At 46.6% G+C, this 16,899-nt stretch overlaps 1 protein-coding gene across 1 annotated transcript in view; it reads right to left on the reverse strand.

Moving 5' to 3' along the window:
• TFIP11 (tuftelin interacting protein 11) overlaps positions 1-16,899 on the reverse strand; it is a 643,289-nt gene that overhangs the window by 434,750 nt on the left and 191,640 nt on the right. The window contains exons 5-6 of the mRNA XM_069623380.1: positions 3,926-4,053; positions 2,803-2,955 (exon numbers count right to left, since the gene is read on the reverse strand). Coding sequence (XP_069479481.1) covers positions 2,803-2,955; positions 3,926-4,053 — 281 coding nt within the window. The remainder of the gene's footprint in view (positions 1-2,802; positions 2,956-3,925; positions 4,054-16,899) is intronic.

Raw genomic sequence — 16,899 nt, forward strand, 5'->3', positions numbered from 1 at the left:
GATTCATCCTCTTATAAATAGTCTTACTCCGTTATGTATGCTCCTCTTATATCCAATATTTTGAATTTCTCTTTAGCAGGATGTGCATTTGCATGTCATTCACATACAGTTTGAATTTCACTTGGTGTAGTGTGCTGACCTTCTCCCTACAAGATCCGTAAATCATAGCTATTTGATTATTTTTCCCAATACAGAGGTGTAGTTGGGCCCTAACGAACTTGGCCCTATACAGCTACATTTTGCGTATAAGGCTCAATGAGACAAAGTAGAAAAATTGGATAATGCATATTTTATACTGTACATTACCCGTAGAATATCATTTGGTAGATTGAAATGGAAGGTAACTCGGCTCCCAATTTCAGGGTCACCAGTTTTCAAACATTTGGCAACCACCGAATCACTGTGGGTTTCACAGACTTCTCCCAGGGATTATTGTCTGGTGTGGGTTCAGGCTTCAATACAGACACCATAGACCAACCAGTCATATCTTGTTTTCTTGGTTTCCCAGGCAGGCAGTAGCCATGACCATAATGCCTGGCTGAGGCTGTACCGATGAACACAGAGGCTCCGTATACCTCACTAGAATCAAAGGCTGCCACCAACTAATGTAACCCACACAGGCAGTTGTCAGACAAGTCTTGCACAGAGCTATAGTGAGCCCTGGGGCAGCCTAAGGCACTTCAGTTCTCTCAGGGGGGCAAAATCAAAGTATACTTTGAGTCTTGTGCTAGAGTTGTAGGGTGGAATTTATGATCTTACAATTTTTCACTGAGAGTAGCAAAACAGCAGCTTCTCTCATCGTGCCGTATCAAGCGAAATAGCATGGTAGCGATTAGGAAAGACTTTTACTACTAGAGTGGATAATATGGCTAAACCTGCTGCTTAAGCCCCATCTGTTTGTTGCTGTTGCCAGCCTTCCTCCCTGAAAGGGGTAGGAAATGGCAACCTTTAGTCATGCTCTTCACAGGCTCTCGTCATACCTTGGGAAGTAGCCTTTGTGTGTTAGGAACAGGTTTGGGCTGGGTAGGGAGTCTTAGAGACCATAATCAACATTCAAATCAGAGTGAGGTCACCACTGTGGCTGAGCCAGCTATCCAAGATTAGATAGCCACTCAGTTTGAATGTTGGATGTTCTCTGGTAAGTGAGCCGAGTCACCTTTGGAGCTATTCCGCAGTTCGACCACTGGCACTGAAGATCAGAAGCATGAGGCCTCAAAAAGGGATGCCTGCAACAAGGTCTGCCAAAGCCAAAGCTACGGTTGACAAAGTTCAGCTCTCCATCGACTCAGGGATGTCATAACTGTGTCTCCATGTCTTAAGCTTGAAGGAACTACTTGTTCGCTGCCCAGAATGTTGCTGAAGCAAGGCCCTCTCCAATCTTGAAGAAGAAATGGTCAATTTGCTGGTTTGCACAATCCAGAGTGTGGACTCCTTTGTGCTGGGACATTTGCGCAGCCTGCGCAACTTGCCAGGCGAACTCGAGAGACACAGACACTAAGGCTCTGCCACCCTGCATCAGGAAGAGGGACGTTGCAGAAGTCCTTTGTTTAACATCTTTACCTGCTTGCCCTAGTTGGGTCGCCAACACTGTATTTCGTCTGCTGCATCTGTGGATTCCACCTTCATCGTGGATACCATAAGAGACCTATCCTCACCGAAAGCCTACGGAGCAGTATGGTTAAATACTGAACCGGAGGTAGATATCGGAGCCACCAACCAGCAGGACCCAGCTGTCAAACAAAGCCACCCCTGCACCCAGACCCGTGGACCATCAGTGCCTCAACCAACTGTCTCCATGGCCCTGGCTTCCCTGCCACATTTGGGGTCCTTGGCCTGGGTTCGAATAGCTGGGCTGTATACCTTTTTGTGCACCCACCCCTGTTCCAATAGGGCAGGGGTCTGCAATTTCGGCTCTTCAGATTGTCAGCCACGGCTCCAATGAATCCCTCAACATTGAATGTGCTAGTTAGGACTAATGGGAAGTGTAGTACAAAACATCTGGAGCGCCAAATGTTGTAGACCATTTACATGTCCCCTGTGACACTTAATATTCTTAGCTGCACTTTTCTCTCCACAGGAAACCTGTATGCACTGTCTTACGAAATTTCACTATACAACCACACTTCACCATTGTATTAAGCCCCAATTAATCTAATGTGAGTAATTGGTTAATTATTCTAAAACCCCCCAAAGTATCCACAACTGGTTACTTACCTTTAACTACTGTTGAGCATTGGTTCCTTGGATAGGGTTGGCCTGCAAGTGTATTTCCAAAGTGTTGGTGTACCTTATAACGAAGATGATCGCGAACATCTACCTCCTCCCCACTTTAGCTTTGTAACAGTGTAATACTGAATCCTTTATTTTTAATTGGAAGTGTGGTTGGTGTCACTCCTGGATACCTATGTTTACATGTGGATGTAATTACCTCTAGTGTTCTTATCTTAATGCATCTATTCCTTGACAACCCCTTGTGTATGTTATCTGTATTTTACACAAATCTCCTCCCCTCCTTGGTTTACACTTTACTGCTCTGTCAATCTACCAAGCCAGAGTTTGGGTTAGACTTTTGGTAAATGTTGCAGGTCCACAAAATGAGTTCCCAGAACATAACTACACTAGTGGTTCTGAAAAACCCTCCTATCAGCAGTTTTCACACAGCAGCAGCTATTTTCATTCCATATAGCATCAGATGGCGCACCACCCAACTATCTAGTGCTGGTTTTTCCCCAGATATTCACTTTTCAAGACAAATTGCAAACACTTTTTTGCTCAGTCCCGCAGAATGGATGCTCACCTTACCTTCACTTGTGAAACGTCCTTTTGCGGAGCAGATAGTGCCTTGCCATGCCGGCCCTTTGCTTTCAGCTCTTCCACGGTCTTATACGAGTATTTGGGTTTCTTTTTATTTCCAGTAGGGTCCTTCCGCCACTGGCTGAGCTCTTTCTGGAATGCCTAAATGTGAACAGATTGATCTTTTAATGCAATCCCCCTATTTCTTCCCACTTTTATAACAGAACTTCATAGTGCACTCTCTTTCTAAATAGACAATTAAAAGGGACATTTTCTGTATACCTTTTTTTTTTATAAATCTGTACATTATGTCACTTTCCATAGAATATCAAATCTGATTGAAATATAACATTTATCGTGTCTGCTTGTGATCTGAAATGTTGCCCTCAGTGCCATTCAGGGAAAGGGAGTTCTAGAGTTCACACACATCATTTCATGTATGAATGACTATGTTTCTGTATCATGGAAGAAATGTAAAAAATATTTTAATCTCTCACTTTCAATATACATTTAACTAAACAAAACTGCAGCTCTTAACACTGCAAAACAGGAATGACTGAATGGGACATCTTGCACAAGGTAGCTGTGAAGGGAATTAACATATCACATGCATAAAAAGACCCAGTGGCCGTTAGGTGGTAGCATACAATTGGAACCTATATGTTCGAAATTCAGATTTTACTTTTCCATAATTGGGAAATCCCATTAGAATGCTGAAAGTAAGTGTGATGTGGGGAATGAGGTGAGCACACCAATGTCTTGTTATATAAAAAGGTTTATTGCATGAGTCCAATGAATGCCCCTCTCCACTGTAAGGCTGTAACTACTGAGCTTCACCAAGGGTCCTCCCTATATACACACAGAACAGTCTACATGTCACAATGCAACAGGCTGGACAGGAGACCCAGTCGGAAGATAAACAGCTTTAAAAGAACACATGGGGTCAAACCTGTTAAGGAAGGGAAATGTAAACAAATAAATGGACAAAAACAATATACTAGTAAGGTTCAGGAACAAGCTCTTTATTTTCACCAATACTAGCATGCTGCTTAAGGGTGATAAAACAATAGCAGGTTTCCAAACTATGACTTAAACAATTAAAGTATGCAGAAATAAACAGTGTTCAACTCACCTCTACTTCCTCCTCTTCAGAGTCGACAGTTGGGAAATCCTCCAATGACTGCTTCGTCCTCTCTGACCCATATGCCCCAAGAGCTGCTTTTCCTTTCCTCTGCTTTGCCTCAATGGGGTTGATAATACCTAGATGATGCAACAACAAATAATGGAACACTAATAACAGTAGCTGACGTAAGCAAAATATTTCCAATGCATTGCTTGAACTACCTTGCGGATCAGACATTGTAATTAGTATTTAAATAAATGACATGTCTTTAATTAAACAGGGTGCCTTTTGAATGGTGCAATTTAATGTTAAATATAACAGGTAGAAGTGCATGTTTTCCAAGCAAAATACCAGATGCAAAGATATTTTGTTTGGGCAGCCATACATATGAAGACTTCTACACATTATATTTATTGTTCTGCTAGACAGGTCGACATGCCTTGTGAGGTACAGAATGAGCTAAATTTGATATGGCCTACATTTCTCAAACTGTCATTACCAGTAGAATTGCACAGAGCATTTTGTTTTCTACGTTTAACTTTAAAATGGCTAAGTTAGCTCAATTCTGGTAAACCTGGGCTGTGTTTATCCAGAGTTGAGCTCTCAAGCCAAGAAGCGCCAAGGTCAGCTTTATGTAAAACATACCCCACTAGTAATCAGTGGCTAACCTATTGAAATAGATGAACAGGCACAAAAAGTGCACTAAAAAAAAAGGCCAAGGCCAGTTTTTGAAAAAGGCAAGAAAAAGAATGGTAAACGCTACCTAGTACATAATGGAGTTTGTCACCTATTATGAGGGATACGAGTTCAGAAGTATGTTAGACAGTGCACAGCTACTCCAGAAGAGCAGATGCCTACATACAACTCTGAAACCTGACCTAGCAGAGCAATAAAACATCATCCATCATGTGTCTGCTTCATGAAAAGCACCCTATTAAATTGTTTGTTCCCCGATCGTCTGTCAGCAAATATTATCTTTAAATAGCAAGATGGGCAAGGCACAGCTTAAACACCAAATACGTTTAAGTCACAAAAAATTGAAAATACAATATTGGCTTTAACTTTTGATCCTTTTCTCGATTCATTCAAAGACTAAGACCAGAATTGGATTCAGTAAAGTGGTCACATAGAAAGTATAATCGTTATGAATTATGAATCCATTCACATATTGTAATAACTTTATTATACTTGCTGCCACAAAGCCTGAAGTATGTCAGTGAATTCAGAATGTTCTTGCAATTCTGACTAAATGGGCCTCAGTAATGGTGATGCAGCCAAGAAATAATATGGAAAAGAAGGAATCAGATCTTATGGTTTGAGGGGTAAGGGGTAACATACAGTGAAAAACAATCCTTTACAATATGGAAAATATGTTTGACAAATGAAAGCACGGGGGAGGATTTTATGGGTGCGGGTATGTGAAGGGAACCTATCATAGGCTCCATGCAATACGAAATTACTGTGATCAATAATGCATGGGTGGAGTTTGTGAAGAAAGATACACTTAGGAAATTGAGAAACGTCTTGGGGAAAGCAGCACAGAGGAAGAGCGCTTGTCAAACACCAGATGAGCTGTTGGGGTTCCACTTGGATATAGTTGATGGAAAACTTCCTTAAGAAGGAATTTTCCAGAGGGAGTTAAATGCACAAGCCTTTCCCAAGACTGGACCGGATTGCTTGTGCTGGATTTGGGAGCATGGGACATAAAAAGAAAGTGCACACTTGGTATATTTGTCTGGAGCCGTTAGTGTCCCTGCTGCTCCTGGGTCTTTAAAATGACAAACCAAAAAACGTAAGTACAATAAACCCAATGAATTTAGAAACATATCCCAACAATTAATTAAAATTCCAGGTAGCGGTTTGGGAGAATTTTCATTTCTGTGCCAATTCCATTAAACCTTGGAGACCCCCGCTCTTTTGCTGGATTCAAGGCTTTTTCATTTTTACTCCTGAGTGAGTGAGACTTTTTCTCCCACTCCGTTTTTTCTGACTAGGATTTTTTGTTTCTTACTGTTTCATGGAGTCAGGCAAACTATCGGCATCTGCTTTTTGCATAGTGATACACAACACCTTTTGTGCAGTGCCACTGAGAAATCCCTTGGACTTCTCTCAATGTTTAAATACATTTTTTGGGTGAACTACTGTTCCCAAGAATTGTGAGAGGACTTATTTACCTTTTTTTTTTGTGGGTCCAGCACACACCACCCTATGTGGGGTGCTCGGGTTTACGTAGTAACTCCTGATCCCACTTCTCATGTAACATTTTGCTACATTAACTAACTTGAATGACTGGTGGCAGCGTTTCTTTTTTTACTACCTTTGTGCTATTTGTCAGCTGCAGTACAGTATCCAAGGGTGAGCATTTTCCCAAAATGGCCTCGGTCTTCTTTTTTTTTTCGACATTTCTTGTCAATTAGTTCTTTCTCGGGTTTCAGTCCTTTGTGCATTTTGACTTTGGCGGGCTTCAGCCCTGAAGTCCGCCCAGGCTCGAGTGTGTCTGGAAAGGCAGGAAGTGAGGGAGGTCACAAAACTTCCTTGTCCTTTGTCTCTAGGTGTGCCCGAGTGAAACCAGTTCCGATTGGCCGGCTGGCTGTCCGCTAGGTCAGCCACCCTGCTAGATGACTGACAGCCGTGGGCTGTGAATGAATGGGAACTTGCTTAAAAGGCAAGGTTTTTGGGACTAGAGACAGAGTTGTCCACTAGAGGACAACATCAGACAAAGAAAGCATGAAGGGACGCCAGCAGCACACTCCTAGACCGCAAAGTGCCTGGTGAAGCCCTGCAGCTGTGCTGACCATGTTTTTGTTTCGACTGGCAAGACACGAAAGGGACGACTTCCTCCCTTGGGCTTGTGGGACCAACTAGCCTTGAGACAAGCTTCATTTTGCCCCCACCCGATTTGCTGTGACTTTAGAAGGCTGCATAATCCCAATGCCCAGGGACCCCCGACCATCATCGAGTGCATTGTCTTTGGAAGTGCGAATCTGGCCAAAACTTCATGGGCATCCAGAGGTCCCTACAGAAGCAAGGAATCTTCATCCAGAGTCCCCTCACCAGAGTCCAGGACCGAGGGATCAAGTAACTTCCAACCAGAGCCGTTCATTCTTCTTTAGTGCTGAGAAAAAGGCACCAAAACCGCAAAAGGCAGCTGAATCAAGGAGAATCCATTGCTGCAGAGTCCCTCTCTCTCGAGTGCTGCCAAAGTAGCCTGCCAGACATCCTCCCTTTCGTCACCACGACCAAGGACAAGTGTCTACTACACTGCATCAGGAAGGCATGGTGCTGGAACCAATTCTTTAATTGTCAGGCACTGTGGGGATTGGGGTACATCTACTTGTTTGCCATTTGTGGTGCTTCCTAGCTGGGGGGAGTACTATTTTAAACCCTTTTGATTAGACCGCAAATCACCTGCACTGGCCTCCCAGCTTGTGCTTCTTCAAGGTGGCCCTCTTGTCACGCCGCTTCCTAGACCACGGACACACCTCCCCACTCGCCCCTCCTTGCCTACCCATTCCCGCACTCCCCAACACTCGTGCACCGTGCCCCCCACTCACGTCGCACACATCAGGGCACGGCATGGCATATATGGGGGAGCGGGTGTTTATCGCCCCTCACGGCGGTGGCAGATCAACTGGAAGCTCGGTCACTTCAGGAACTTACGTCCTTTGCGGAGACCGGCGCTTCCCGGTGCTTCACGGATCACGTGACTTCGGTTGCCTAGCAGCATTGCAACGCTTTCAGGTCACGTCACACGTGACTATACGTGCGTCCCTTCCGAGGATAAAAGGAGTCGGTGAACCGAAGGTGTTGCTTCACAGCTGTTTAGTTTCGGATCACGTGACTTCTCTCTTCGTTCAAAGACCAGCTCTGATTCTGACCTCGGCTTGCTCCACGGACTCCTCTTGCTTAACCCTTCAAGTACTTTTGGATTTGCCTGTTACCGACTCACGCCTGCTCCACGGACTCCTCTTGCTTAAGATCTTCATTTGGCTAGGACCTCGGTCCTGCAAATAGGTGGTTGCCTGTTCTACCCTACAGCACGTTTCCAGCCTAAGCTAGGAGACCCACGCCTTGACCCAAGTACTCACAGGTATTCTGGTAGCTTTGGGGTTTATGTACATGAAGGTATTCGGGCCCTGTTTCATTGCTTAACCTCTGTATCTTGCTTTGCAGCGCTCAAGGGGTTCTTCCGGCTGTTCCCGCGTCCTGGCTTTCCGGACTTCCACCTGTGGCCTTAATATTCACACTGACCATATAACCAAATCGGTCAGGGTGTTTCTTGGGGACAGAGGGGTTGTTCATACTCTACACGACCAACGAACTTCGTAACAGACTGTGAAGCCTATTTTTGGTCGTCCAGAGTATGAATCCCTCCGCCGGGGATCCAGTGACCGCCTTGTTACAAGCAGTAGCGGCTCTTAGGGCTGACATGACAGCAATACACCACCGTCTGGATGCCCTACAAAGCACACGTTTTCCGTTACCCACGGATGCAGAATTCGGTGACACAGTCCCCTCAGACCAGCCAGCCCCAGCCATGGCCCCTGCACCCACTCCTATACTGTTACCTACGCCTGTTCCCCTTGCTGCCCCCGAACGTTATCAAGGGGATCCCCGGAAGTATCGCACTTTCATTAATCAATGTAGATTACATTATTTGTGCAGACCCCTAGCGTTCCCCGACTCTTGTACTAAGGCTGCGTTTCTTCTATCCCATTTGTCCGGGGTAGCGGCCACTTGGGCCAACCCGATGTTAGAGAATGACCATCCTGCTCTCTATGACTTCGACCTTCTTGTATCAGAAATGGCCAAAGTCTTTGATACATGACATAAAGCCCATTCTAGAGATCTCGAACTCTTGGATCTAACACAAGGCAAACAGACACTGATAGAATATATCACCAAGTACAACCAACTCGCTGCTGAGACCTCCTGGCCTGAGGAGAAAAAGGCAATCGTGTTCTATCGTGGTCTATGCAACTCCATGAAAGATGCCCTCTCAGTAGTTCCTGCTCTTCCTTCAGGGTTCTCGGATTTGGTGGATCTTGCTTTACAGATAGACGCAAGGAGATCCGAGAGAAGGGCCGAAACATCCTTCTCTATACACTCCGGACCTTCCGTATCCACCACCCCTGTTGAACCCATGCAAATAGGAGGTATCCGTAGCCCGATAACCCCATTAGAAAGAGAACGCCGGAGAAACGACAATGCCTGTTTCTATTGTGGGTTAAACGGACACTTTGTAAGGGAATGCCCCCGACGTCCCAAGAACAAAACACCGGGTTTTCCGAAGGCTCGCCCATGATACAGGGGGCACCGGCGAGCCTGTCTTCGACCCCCTCCGAACCTGCCTTTGGCCCTATTAGACCGATAGAGGTCCAGGCTCTGTTAAAACCCGCTGGAGAGATCAAACACACAGTCCATGTTGTGATCGATTCCGGGGCCACTGGTTGTTTCATCGATATTTCCCTGGCCCGTCGCCTCAATCTGCCCTTGGTTAGGAAAGAACATCCGGAACCAGTACATGCTGTTGACGGTACTTCGTTATCCTCCGGTCCGATTAAGTTCCAAACCGCTCCTATGGAAGTGGTGATCCAAAACATCCATAGAGAAACCCTGGCATTTGATTTGATCAATACACCACTGTTCGGCATAATACTGGGAATACCATGGTTACGACAACATAACCCATTGATCAACTGGGGCAACGGACAGGTCACGTTTGAGTCGGAGGTATGTCAACATTTCTGTCTCCTCGACACTGATTCCTTGTCCACTCCTGCCATGATTCTTGGTGCCATGGCTGCCACCCATGTCAACGATAGTGCTTCAGACCCGGTGCCTTCACACACTGTGGGGGCTGTCACAGCTAACATCCCTGCGGCCTATCACGATTTCCACACGGTGTTCGATAAGGCCACTGCTGAGGGTCTCCCCCCTCATAGACCGTACGATTGTCCGATTGACCTGGTCCCAGACGCTCCTGTACCCAAGGGTAGGGTTTATTCATTGTCACGGTCAGAGGAACAAGCCCTTAAAGATTACATACAAAAAGCTCTGGAGTTGGGTCATATACGTCCTTCTTGTTCTCCAGCTGCTAGTCCGATTTTCTTTGTGCCGAAAAAGGAGGGCGATCTCCGTCCATGTGTGGACTACAGACGGTTAAATGCCATCACCATTAAGAACAGGTACCCTCTTCCGCTCATATCCACGCTACTAGACAGGTTGACTAAAGCATCTGTTTTTACCAAGCTGGACCTGAGGGGGGCGTACAATCTGATTCGTATGCGGCTTGGGGATGAGTGGAAGACGGCGTTTTGCTCCCGACAGGGGTTATATGAATACACGGTGATGCCCTTCGGGCTTTGTAATGCCCCTGCCACGTTCCAACGTTTTGTCAACGAAGTGTTCTCAGACATCCTGGACACATTCGTGGTGGTATATCTGGACGATATTCTGATCTATTCGTCCTCCCTGGAGGAACACGTCGGGCATGTTAGGGAGGTGCTCTCTCGCCTGAAGACCAATGCCTTGTTTGCCAAGCCTGAAAAATGTCTGTTTCATTCCAAGGAAGTGGAGTTTCTGGGTTTTCGCATATCCCCTGGGGGCCTGTCCATGAATCTATCTAAGGTCCATGCTGTCACCGAATGGCCGACTCCTGTTACTCTGAAACAACTCCAGTCTTTTCTCGGCTTCGCAAATTTCTATCGGCGATTCATCGCCGGCTTCTCTTCTATTGTTGCTCCACTGACCGCCCTGACCAGCCCCCTTGTCCCGTTCACTTGGACCTCCGTCCATCAGAAGGCTTTTGAGGAACTCAAGGCCAGGTTCGTGTCCGCCCCTGTTTTACAGCATCCTGATCCAGAACTCCCCTACATTCTGGAGGCTGATGCCTCCTCGTTTGCTCTAGGCGCAGTATTGTCTCAACCTTGCCCAACCACGGGTTGTCTACATCCAGTGGCCTTTCACTCACGAAAGTTTTCGGTGGCTGAAGCGCACTATACAGTAACCGAAAAAGAATTGTTGGCCATCAAGGATGCTTTACAAACGTGGCGTCATCACCTCATGGGTGCGAAACATCAAACAGTGGTGTATACAGACCACAAAAACCTACAGGACCTGGCCTCGTTAAAATGTGCTAACAGCAGACAGGTGCGTTGGCATTTATTTTTTGCCGCGTTTGATTTTGTGGTCAAACACAGACCAGGTCGCAGTCATGGCAAAGCTGATGCCTTGTCCCGTTCTCCCGGAGGGGAGTCCTTGTCCGTGTACCCCGACACACTGCTAGGAAAGGGCCATGTCATCTGTACTTTTACCCCATCCCCCACCATGCTTATCGACATCCGGCGTTGGGTTTCCCAGAATCCTCAGGCTCTCAACGAATGGGACATTGATCTTCACGAGGGGTTGCCTTTCATCCACGACAAACTGTTCCTTCCCACGTGTGACGTCCGCAACCAGGCGTTAGCATGGTCACACGATGCTGCTGTAAACGGCCATCCCGGGCAACAGCGTACCCTGGACCTGTTGCAACGCTGGTGCTGGTGGCCTTCCATGAGAAAAGATGTCGAACATTATGTTAACACTTGTTCCATATGTGCCCAATGCAAAACACGCAAAGGACGGCCTTTAGGGCTGCTCTTACCTCTTCCCGTACCTCCCAGACCTTGGCACACCGTCTCGATGGATCTCATCACTGACCTACCCCGCAAACAGGGCTACGACACCATATGGGTTATTGTCGATTCATACACCAAAATGGCCCGCTTTATCCCCTGTACTGGTATACCCTCTGCTCCAACTCTGGCTCGCTTATTCTTCAGATCTGTCTTCTGCCTCTTTGGTTTACCACAGGTCATCATATCAGACCGTGGTTCTCAATTCACGTCCCGTTTCTGGCGCGCGCTCACCAGACTCCTGGGGATCGATGCTCGCTTTTCTTCAGCTTATCACCCCGAGAGTGACGGGCAGACCGAGCGGGTTAACCAGGCTTTGGAGCAGTACTTGCGGTGTTTGTCCCTCCAGTATCAGGACTCATGGGCCAAACTGCTGTATATTGCTGAATTTGCGTATAATAACTCCCGTCATTCGACCACAGGTTTTTCCCCCTTTTATGCTTTATACGGGCAGCACCCACGTGCCCTCCCACTTCCCGATTTCCCCTCCACTACTCCCGCTGCTAATGCCTGTGTTCGGGATCTTGCCGGTGTCCATGCCCAGACCTTGGTCCATCTCCATGAGGCCCAGACAGTTATGAAGACTAAAGCGGACCGCAAACGGGCCGCAGCCCCGGAGTATCGGGTGGGCGATAGGGTGTGGCTTTCGACCAGGCATTTGCGGATCCCTGGCTGTCGCAAGTTGTTGCCTCGTTTTGTGGGCCCTTATAGGATCTCCAGGGTTTTGAATCCTGTGGCCCTCAAGCTTTCGGTTCCCCTTTCTTGGAGGATTCACCCTGTCTTCCATACTTCTCTCTTGAAACCTTACCTGGCTCCTACCCGTGTCCTGGTCCCGCCCGCTCCTGTCTCGGTGGATTCACAGGATGTTTATGAGGTCAGTGCCATCCTTGGGTCCCGTTTCCATCGGGGTCGGCTTCAATACCTGGTGGATTGGCTGGGCTATGGTCCCGAAGATCGCTCTTGGGTTCCCGCCCGGGATGTCCATGCCCCGCTTTTGGTTTCCCGCTTTCACAGGGACAGTCCTGCTAGCCCACGGGGTCGTGGGCCTTTGAGGGGGGATTCTGTCACGCCGCTTCCTAGACCACGGACACACCTCCCCACTCGCCCCTCCTTGCCTACCCATTCCCGCACTCCCCAACACTCGTGCACCGTGCCCCCCACTCACGTCGCACACATCAGGGCACGGCATGGCATATATGGGGGAGCGGGTGTTTATCGCCCCTCACGGCGGTGGCAGATCAACTGGAAGCTCCGTCACTTCAGGAACTTACGTCCTTTGCGGAGACCGGCGCTTCCCGGCGCTTCACGGATCACGTGACTTCGGTTGCCTAGCAGCATTGCAACGCTTTCAGGTCACGTCACACGTGACTATACGTGCGTCCCTTCCGAGGATAAAAGGAGTCGGTGAACCGAAGGTGTTGCTTCACAGCTGTTTAGTTTCGGATCACGTGACTTCTCTCTTCGTTCAAAGACCAGCTCTGATTCTGACCTCGGCTTGCTCCACGGACTCCTCTTGCTTAACCCTTCAAGTACTTTTGGATTTGCCTGTTACCGACTCACGCCTGCTCCACGGACTCCTCTTGCTTAAGATCTTCATTTGGCTAGGACCTCGGTCCTGCAAATAGGTGGTTGCCTGTTCTACCCTACAGCACGTTTCCAGCCTAAGCTAGGAGACCCACGCCTTGACCCAAGTACTCACAGGTATTCTGGTAGCTTTGGGGTTTATGTACATGAAGGTATTCGGGCCCTGTTTCATTGCTTAACCTCTGTATCTTGCTTTGCAGCGCTCAAGGGGTTCTTCCGGCTGTTCCCGCGTCCTGGCTTTCCGGACTTCCACCTGTGGCCTTAATATTCACACTGACCATATAACCAAATCGGTCAGGGTGTTTCTTGGGGACAGAGGGGTTGTTCATACTCTACACGACCAACGAACTTCGTAACACCTCTTGAGCTTCTGTGATTTTCTACTGAATTACTGATTATTTTGAAACATTTTCTAAAAAGAGAGCATCAGAACTGAAACTATTGGCTTTGGCAGTGCTTGTTCGCTTACAGGTGTTATTTGTTGAGCACTATTATTGCTGGGATAAAAGACTGCCTACATCCCTGTGCGAGAATGTAACCGTTTTACTACAGACAAAGTATGTTCTGATCTAACTTTAACTTTTCCCTCCTTGAAACTCAATATTGAAATGGTGATCACAAATAAGTGCCAATACTGACCACAAATGAAGTCACTCAGTTGCTCGAATAGGTTTAGAATAAGAAAAGTTTACTCACCTACTTCATTGCTATTGTTGAACTGAATCCTAACTTTTATATTAATGTTACTATTAGTTGCTGCTTTTTAAAGATTGTCTAATGATCTTGTCCTTGTGTATATATGAATATTTATTACTATAACTTCAAGTGTGTAAGTGTTTACTTGGATACCTGTATTTTCATTGTACAGCTCTACAGCAAACATTAGCCCTTATAAAATAAGCCTAGCTGCTCAGTCACTCTACCAACGTGTGTAATACAGGCCTACATTAAAAAAGTGTGTTGCCCAATACCAAGAGATATGTATTGTAAAGTCCCACACTAATTGGACTACACATTCTAACCCAACACTGGTGGGATTGGTGTAGAGTGGCTTACAGTGACTATTGGTTGTACTTGTGTCCAAAATAAACCAGCCACAAGGCAAGCTCCACCAAAAAGTTAAGTAACTTGTAACAAAATTGCTAGAAATTGATATTTTAATTAACAGTCAGTTCCTGAACTTACAATGGAATAACTGAAAGATTTAGAACAAGGGGACAGAGTTTAAGGGAAGACAAAAGTGAGTTGATTACAAAGTTGTTAAATCACCAAAATCATAGGAGTAGGCCCATAACCCCAACTTCCAACATTGATATGGAGGAAATTGAGGAGAATGATGGCTGAGAGCTTAGCTCCAATCTGCTAAATGAGTAGTCAAAGTGAGCAGGACCTCAAGGGGTGAGCAACCCCCCCTCACAGCCTTCTCCCGTACCTCAACAACCTCCCATCATGACCCCTGTGGCTCACAAAGTCAGCCCAGAATATCTCTCATTTGAAAGAATGAGACTAGAACTAGAATTCAAGAACGTGCAGTACAATCTGAGGACAAAGACAAGGAGAGAAGGCTCAGAGAAAAGGAAATGCAGCACGAGTATGGTATGAAAAAGGTGTTACTTGATTCTGCTTCCTATACAGGGTATTCTCGGTCTACTTGTCCCAAGAGACCTTGCCTACCAAAAGAGGCTGCAAGTATGTATGATCCTAAGCTTGATGTGTTAGATTGGTTAAGTGCATTTGAATTCACCTATGGTTTGCAAAATATTTGTGGGAATGATTCAGTTGCATGGATCATGTCTAGGCTCCCCCAGAATGGTTGCAATGCTATTATGGAGTCGAATGCTAATGATAGGAAAAATTATGAACTATTCAAACAGGCTCATATAGCCAGGTTTGGGAAGACTCCTTCTCAATACCTTACAAGATTCAGAGACCATAAAAAGGATGGTACCGCTTCGGCTACCTGGGTGTGTGAATGCCTGAAAAACCTAGATGGCTGGGTTAAGTGTTACAAAGTAAACTCCTTTGAAGGAATGAGAAATGTGTTTATACTAGAGAATATTTTTGATGCCTGCTCCCCTGAGCGGAGACAGCACCTGGATGACTCCAAGGAACTTGATCTCAAGACGCTAGCTCAAGCTGCTGACTTATGGGTAGCCATCAGGGCCACTCATAAGGATTCTGGGACAACTCAGAAAAAGGATGAGGGTGAAAAAGCACAAGAAAGTTAGTAAAGAACATTCTTATTCTCCACCACCAAAAGAGGGCCACATAAACCATAAGGGTAAATACCAAGGGAAGGCATACAGGTCTAGTGAAACCTCTAGTGCTAAACCAGAGGGAGGTTACCAGAAACCCCCATTCCAGAAAACCTTGGGTAAATGTGTGGTTTGTGGGTCTAGTGACCACATGAAAGGGGATCCCAGATGCAAGGGTAAACCTTCATGGGTCCACACTGTCTCCTTCGCTTTCATTCCTGAGAATGAAGCTCCAATGACAAGTGCTCACTTTCACCTACTAGCTGAAGAACCCATTGGAGTTCAAGCTAGTGTTTTAGTGTCTTTGGGTCTGTGGAACAACAGAATATAGATGTTTATAATACCATACCTGACAACACAAAAGAATATTACAAGGACATTGTACTTGAGGATGGCCAGGAAACACCTGCCTTCAGAGACACTCGGGCCAGCATTACAGTGGTTGATGAAAGTTTCTTCAAACATAAGGATGTGGCTAAGGCACCCAAAGGTCCCACTAAACTTGCTGGAGGCCCCATCCAAATGGTCCCCATTTTGCCAGCCCTTATCCAATGCAATAACATGACTAAGAATTCCTGTTAGTGTGCAATCCCAAGTACCTGGGAGGGTTCTGTTGGGCAATGACTTAAAAATGCTTGGGGTAGCCTCCAGTACCCCTAGGCCCCACAGCAAAAAGAAACAGGAGCTGAGAAGATTGGCCAGAGAGGCAACCTTGAGAGACTCTCAGTTTGAGATCAAGGAGAAATCGAGAATCTCAAACCAGCAGGTAGGCCAACATTCCACTTCAAGAAAGAAGACCACCAAGTAGAAATCCAGATTCTCTGGTAATCTCAAAACCAAACCTGCTCTGAAAAGTAGGACTTCCTCCAGAGGACAGTCCCAGATCACCCCAGCGACCCCATTCACAGCTGAGTGGGTAGACGAATCAACTCCTGAAGAGCCAGCTACTAGTGAGACAGCTGGAGGAGGTCCTTCCCTGCTTTGAAGATCTGGATTCTAGAGACCATACTGAGGTGCACAATTTGCTTGCAGAAGGTGGACCCTCTACGGAAGATTTCAGCAGAGGACAAAGAGTGTCCCTCTCTAAAAGGTCTGAGACAACAGACAGTTTCCCAGCTGGAGGGGCAAGGGCCAGGGAAGCCTAGAATCTACTGGGAGGATGGTCTCTTCTACAGTGAACCTACAGAATCTACCCCAGGGCACTAAAGGCGACTGGTAGTGCCCCAGGAGGTTAAACCCAAGCTCCTACAACTAGCACATGCAATCCCTCTGGCTGGTCACTTGAGCTCCAAGAAGACCAAATAGAGGCCTTCTCTGTACTTTTACTGGCCCACGATGGGTGCAGATGTTGATAAACAGTGTAGGAGCTGCCACACCTCTGGCAAAGGTGGTTTCAATGATGTGGCACCTTTAGTACAGGCCCAGTCAAACCAACTCTGGGAGAAATCAATAAGCAACTTCACTTTCA

This window comes from Ambystoma mexicanum, chromosome 11 (assembly GCF_040938575.1).
Source record: "Ambystoma mexicanum isolate Mex_15411 chromosome 11, UKY_AmexF1_1, whole genome shotgun sequence".
NCBI lineage: Eukaryota > Metazoa > Chordata > Amphibia > Caudata > Ambystomatidae > Ambystoma > Ambystoma mexicanum.